The 6,030-nt window shown below is 35.1% G+C and overlaps 2 protein-coding genes across 3 annotated transcripts; one reads left to right on the top strand and one right to left on the bottom strand.

Moving 5' to 3' along the window:
• Positions 1 to 738: 738 nt before the first annotated feature.
• Positions 739 to 2,196, bottom strand: LOC139888329 (AAA-ATPase At3g28580-like). Its single transcript, XM_071871339.1, has one exon. It carries the CDS (start codon positions 2,194 to 2,196, stop codon positions 739 to 741), a length of 1,458 nt encoding a protein of 485 aa, XP_071727440.1.
• A 1,745-nt stretch (positions 2,197 to 3,941) lies between these two features.
• On the top strand, positions 3,942 to 5,632 carry LOC139891473 (protein NEN4). Of its 2 annotated transcripts, none has more exons than XM_071874439.1 (5): positions 3,942 to 4,510; positions 4,627 to 4,690; positions 4,785 to 4,874; positions 4,981 to 5,190; positions 5,273 to 5,632. In XM_071874439.1, the coding sequence occupies exons 1-4, from the start codon at positions 4,041 to 4,043 to the stop codon at positions 5,167 to 5,169; spliced, it is 813 nt and encodes a 270-aa protein (XP_071730540.1). In that variant the 5' UTR covers positions 3,942 to 4,040; the 3' UTR covers positions 5,170 to 5,190; positions 5,273 to 5,632. The 2 variants fall into 2 exon arrangements, with proteins under 2 accessions (XP_071730540.1, XP_071730541.1); XM_071874440.1 differs by having other exon boundaries at positions 4,017 to 4,510; positions 4,981 to 5,160; positions 5,273 to 5,626.
• Positions 5,633 to 6,030: the final 398 nt, after the last annotated feature.

Raw genomic sequence — 6,030 nt, 5'->3', positions numbered from 1 at the left:
AATGCACATGTACTCTCTAATTAAGCTGTATATTATGTGTTATTGGCATTAGCTTGTGCTCTTTAATTCTTTATGTTATCCAGGTTTACTAAATAGATAAGAATAAGAATTACCAACTCATAGATTTCAACACCACATCTTCATATTTGGTAACTTTGTTGATTGACCCATTTACTAATGAATGTATTCATTTGGGTTGTGTATCATCTCAAACGGGTTAGAAAAAATCTAGCTAACAGGAATCACTTAAATCGATAGAAAGTCACCCGACGTCTAATTTTAATGCATATAACCTCTGATCCCGTGTTATCGAAAGCTTTAAGTTACTGATGTGATTAATGAAGTTTAAAGATAGGCTGTAGTTCAACCCAACCCATGTTGGCCCGTGCAAGGAACCTACAGTTTCCTAACCTGCCCATTTCCACCTCGAATATTTAAGCAGAAAGTAAAACTTTATATGTAAATTGAGACAAGTGTATGGCATGTATGAATTTCCAATCTCCATCAATTGTGTAATGGTTTTTAATCCAGTAATGCATGTTTGTAATGTAAAGTTCATGTGTGACCTGATATGCAGACTGATGTTTGATTTGTGCAGACTTTAGAAGTCTTGTTAGGAAGTGACAAATGCAACACTTTAAATTGAAAAACTTATAAATCTAAATATCTAATAACTTTAGCTGGGTAAGAAAACAACTCAAAAATCTAAAACAACTGATAATTTCAAAGTTTAATAGATCAACCACTTTCTTCATCGCTTGATTCTTCACCAGATTCAACTTTATTGGCATCCTTTATTGCTTTTAACTTTGCTTCTTCTTTTCTTCTCTCCAAGCATGTGATCAATTTGTTCAAACAAATATCAGCAGTTTCTGCAGATGACTTTGGCATTAAATTTTCAGCAACATCAGCTGGAGTCATGTTAATCTCCCCTAGCAATCGACCAATCGTAACAAACAAGTCGTGCGATTCAATACCCAAATAGTTTTTAGCAAGAACTTTAAACGCCTCAAAACAACAATACGACATCTCAATATGCATATCCATCCTTCCTCTTCTAATAAGCGCCGAGTCAAGCTTTTCAATGTGGTTCGTTGTAAACACGATAACTCTCTCGCTACCACACGCAGACCATAACCCGTCGATGAAGTTTAATAGCCCGGATAATGTCACTTTACTCGTCTCGTCGTTCTTCTTGTCCTCATCTTCCTTCTTTTTAACAACCGGATCTTTTTTGTTCTGATCATCACAATTCTTCTTATCTTCGTGTTCTTTTCTTTTGCCTGTGAGATCAAGAGAACAGTCGATGTCCTCGATCACAATTATGGACTTGCTTTCTGTTTGGATGAGTAGCTTCTTCAGCTCCGTGTTATCTTTCACGGAGGTCAATTCAAGATCGAATATGTCGTACTGGAGAAGGTTAGCCATGGCCGCTATCATACTAGATTTCCCAGTTCCTGGCGGGCCATAAAGAAGATACCCGCGCTTCCAACACTTACCAATATTCTCATAGTAATCTTCAGACTTGCTAAATGTAATAAGATCATCCAAAATATCCTTCTTCTTTTTCGGGTCCATCGCAAGAGTATTGAAAGTAGACGGGTGCTTAAACGGAATGTACGTCCAGTAAACTCGACTACTACTATCACTCTTCGTATTGGTATAAATCTTCCGTTGTCTTGCTTTTGTAGCGATAGCCTCGCCGTCAACTAGCACATGTTGCAAATACTCCTTGGTGATGAAATCTCTGTTTTTGCGATGGCAAGTGAGCTGGTAGTAGCGTTTTTCGTCCCAATAATAAGTCTGACTAGGAGGGACCACTTTATTAAAAGACCACCAAATCTTGATTCCTTTAAACTCATCCACGACCTCTTCGTATTCTTCCATACTCAGTACCACTGTTTTGCAGCTATTGTTCACCGTTTTTGCCTTATGCCGTTTTGCTCGATTTGTGGAGTTGGTTCTGAGGTGGTGTTCGATGGCCTTGTACGAATTGATTTGCCTGAAGCCATCTTCTTCGTATTCATGGAATGTAATTTTGAGATACGGGTTGAAATAGTTAACCAGTTTGTGAAATAATTGGTCGATTTGGTGAGCAAGGGTACGTTGAAAAAACTGTTGAAAAGTTGTATACACAAAGTAACCAAAGACGCCTGTGGCCATCACAGACCCCATTTGATTGATCATCGCCCACATTGTTGATCGAATGATGTATATGGATCGTACTTGTTGTTGTATAATATACTGTAATGTAATAATTGTAGTAGTGTAATAATTTTAGGGACGAAATAAGCTGACACAAACATGTGACATAACCAGTTGTATCATGTGACCCCATATTTATACCGTAGGATGATTGCTTTGGCCCCAAGTAGAATATTATAAAGGAAATATTTTTTGATTCTCAATTCATTTTAGGAAAATAACTCTTTTAAAACTGTTATATATCGCTTTCCAAATTTATTAGATTAGATTCCTATTCGAGGCCGAGTGGCCTTGCCCCACAAGCAACCAATGTTTTTTTTTTCCCCTCTACAAAATTAATAAAGTAAAACCGTACATATTTTGTACAAAGGTTAAACGTAATTTATCCCGGGAAATTGCCAAAAATATACTTTTTTTTTTTAATTTTTTTTAAGCAAAATACACTTTTTTCAAAAAAAATTGGCAATATACACCATTGAGTCGACCACTATTTTGGTAGACCACTTCACAATGATTGTGAAGTGGTCGACTAACTTTCAAAACATGTTGTAAACCATTACTATTGAAGTGGTCGACCAACTCCTCTTATATGTTTGGTAGACTATGTAGTCAACCATTATTGTGAAGTGGTCGACCAACTTTTTGGTAGACTACGTAGTCGACCATCATATTGAAGTGGTCTATCAACTCCCTCTTATATGTTTGGTAGACTACATAGTCGACCATCATTGTGAAGTGGTCGACTAACTCCTTGGTAGACTACGTAGTCGACCATCCTATTGAAGTGGTCGACTAACTCCTTGGTAGAATACATAGTCAACCATCATTGTGAAGTGGTAGACTAACAATTGGTCGACTACAGGCAAAAAAGGTGTAGTCGACCACTCTATACCTGTGGTCTACCGAAATGATGGTCGACCCAATAGTGTATATTGCCAATTTTTTATAAAAAAAAATGTATTTTGTCCGAAACCTTTGGAAAAAGTGTATTTTGGCGAATTTCCCATTTATCCCAGCAAAGATTGTATTGTTGGGTCTTCTACTCCTAGCAAAAAGGCCTGAATGCTCTTAAGCCCATTAATAAGCCCATAAGCCTATAAGACCATACAAGGAATTTATTTGACACGAAATGGCCCTTATATTCAGAGACATGAGTCCAAGACCAATAAATATGTATTGACAACTTTACCCCTGGTCAAAGAAATGTTTCAAAGCAATATTAAAAACGTGAGCCATTCCATTGGGTAACCCAAACATGGTTCACCTTACGTAACCCTTGAGTTAATCAGTTTCTTACATGACTACACATTGCTTCCATTCAAGGTCACTTTTGTAAATATAGTCCTGAACATAAATATAAATATATTAAATAATATTCTAAAAAAAAAAAACATTCCCTATTTCCCTTCATCATTATAATTTATTCGTATTATTTATTATTAATTAATTAATTAAATAATTATAATTATAATTATAATTATTATTGTTTATGTTTATACATACAAAAAGGAAACGTATATGAATTCTGTTCATCATCCTTCTTACCTGGATTTTGGTTTACTTTACCAGAAGGACTTGTTCATAACCATAAACCTCCATTTGTTTCCAACTATTGTTTAACTTGAACTACAAGTAAATCAATCATTTATCCATTCATTTCTGCTATCTCTATCTCTATATCTCTATATATATAAACATATATACAGGTAAGATGCAAACTTATATCTTTGCATGCAAAGTCAGTTATTAATTATTTAGTTAATCTCTCATCCTCCTCAATTATAATTCAGCATAATAATTTAGATCCATAAGTTATACAAATTTCATGCAACAAAATGTCGAACGAAATAGTATTCTTCGATTTGGAAACAAACGTCCCAAGAAAACCCGGACAAAAGTTTTGGGTCCTAGAATTTGGAGCAATGGTGGTTTGTCCACAAAAGCTAGTTGAGATCGAGAGTTATTGCACGTTGATTCGACCAGGTGATTTAACTGCGGTTGGGGTTAACCCTGCAAGGTGTCATGGGATCTCACGAGGGTCGGTATTAGAAGCTCCTTTATTTGAAGAAGTTGCTGATAAAATATTTGAGATTTTGAATGGTAGAATATGGGCTGGACATAATATTAGACGGTTCGATTGTGTTAGGATTAGAGAAGCGTTTAAGGAAATCGGTAGACCTGCACCCGAGCCTGTAGCCTTGATCGATTCTTTAGGGGTTTTATCGGACAAATTTGGTAAACGAGCTGGTGATATGAAGATGGCTTCTTTGGCTAATTATTTTGGACTTGGTGAACAAAAACACAGGTACATTAATAACATTTCATTTTCATGTTTATACACCAACATTAATTAAGATAATCGAAAGGGTTAATTGTTTAAGGTAATTAATTAATTTACATGGATAATTTGTTAAATTGCAGGAGTCTTGATGATGTTAGAATGAATCTTGAAGTTGTAAAGCATTGCGCTACCGTCTTGTTTCTGGTAACAATTTAATTCAAAGCTCGTAAATTTAACTTATATGTCGAAATTCATCGTTATTTAATTAATGTTGATTTTTCGTGCTATATAATTCAAGGAATCGTCGCTTCCTGGGATTCTTGAGCATCAATGGCAACAAAACACATCTCCCAACATCACAACCAGAAGTAGAAGCAATGTTGTAATGGTATTTAATTTTCATCATTAAACTTCATCTACTAGTTTATTAAATTGCATTTTTGTTACATATAAATGGATATGGATATTGATTAGATATGATGTATTGAATTTAGGAACCGAGCGTACCAAGTACGTCGATCACAATAAAAAGAAGATGGCCTCAAGGGACAACAAATATGATGACAACAAGAAGTAGGAGCAAATTACCGAATGGTGAAGAAACAAGCCGAAAATCGCCATCAGTACTAAATCGTCATCGAGTAGTCCCATATTCAACCGGAAGTCTTGGAAAGGTTCAATAATTATTACGAACCGTGCTCGGGGTCAAAATCCATTACTCAATTTAGCCTCATATGAATCAAGAATTACCTTTTTCTGATCATTTTTCAATCATTGTTTGAACAGATGACAGAAAAGGTGAAGAACATAGTGCAAAATGCAAGAAAAACGCCATTGAATAATCTTCTCAAACATTCTCACACGCTGCTCAGATGAATCGAATTGATCATAAGCTGGTTTGATTAGTTCTAACATAGAATGGGATTTTGTTTGAACTAACCATGAAGTTGAAGCTCGTGGCATCAGCTACATATCATATCTTGCTGTTTCATAACACATTTGATTCATTGAAATTCTTTGATTTTTTATTGTACATAAAAAAAAATTGTTTAATCTATGTAAAGCATACCAATTACATTACATGTATTATTTATGTTATTATTATTATCTATTTAATTTAATTTAAAGAAAGATTCTTTGGTTAATTAGCTTTGTAGAAGTGCAACGTTAATTAATAGTAATAATAATAGTAGGCAATATAACAGCCGCATAAGGCCCAATCCATGAAAGTCTCAGCTGGGCCTGATCTTGGATCTAATGATTAAAAGGAAATTATCAGAAACGAAGTACTCTATGATGTTGGTTTATGAGTTTATCTTTCTGTAAAGTTACGAATTTACCCCTAGTACACGCAAAAAGCAACACGGGAGGATTAGCTTGTGTTGCGTCTAGCGTGTTTAAGTCATGACCCGGTCATAACCGAGCCATGACCAAGGAATCGTTAATCACAAATTGCATTTTTCAATCATACTGGTGTTGAATAAGAAATTGTTAGTCATTATAAGGAAATGCAAGTTTGAAGGCCTAAACGAACCTTTTTTTAC

The sequence above is a fragment of the Rutidosis leptorrhynchoides genome, chromosome 2 (genome assembly GCF_046630445.1).
Source record: "Rutidosis leptorrhynchoides isolate AG116_Rl617_1_P2 chromosome 2, CSIRO_AGI_Rlap_v1, whole genome shotgun sequence".
Classification (NCBI taxonomy): Eukaryota; Viridiplantae; Streptophyta; class Magnoliopsida; order Asterales; family Asteraceae; genus Rutidosis; species Rutidosis leptorrhynchoides.
The sequence above is the reverse complement of the archived record's forward strand: the minus strand, read 5'-3'. Positions and strand labels throughout refer to the sequence as shown.

Excerpts from the sequence above, each read along its gene's own strand:
- LOC139888329 (XM_071871339.1), bottom strand. The coding sequence starts at position 2,196 with ATGTGGGCGATGATCAATCAAATGGGGTCTGTGATGGCCACAGGCGTC.
- LOC139891473 (XM_071874440.1), top strand. The coding sequence starts at position 4,041 with ATGTCGAACGAAATAGTATTCTTCGATTTGGAAACAAACGTCCCAAGA. Across the intron at positions 4,875-4,980 it reads GTAGAAGCAATGTTGTAATG|GAACCGAGCGTACCAAGTAC; the intron begins GTATTTAATTTT and ends TATTGAATTTAG. Across the intron at positions 5,161-5,272 it reads CAACCGGAAGTCTTGGAAAG|ATGACAGAAAAGGTGAAGAA; the intron begins GTTCAATAATTA and ends TTGTTTGAACAG.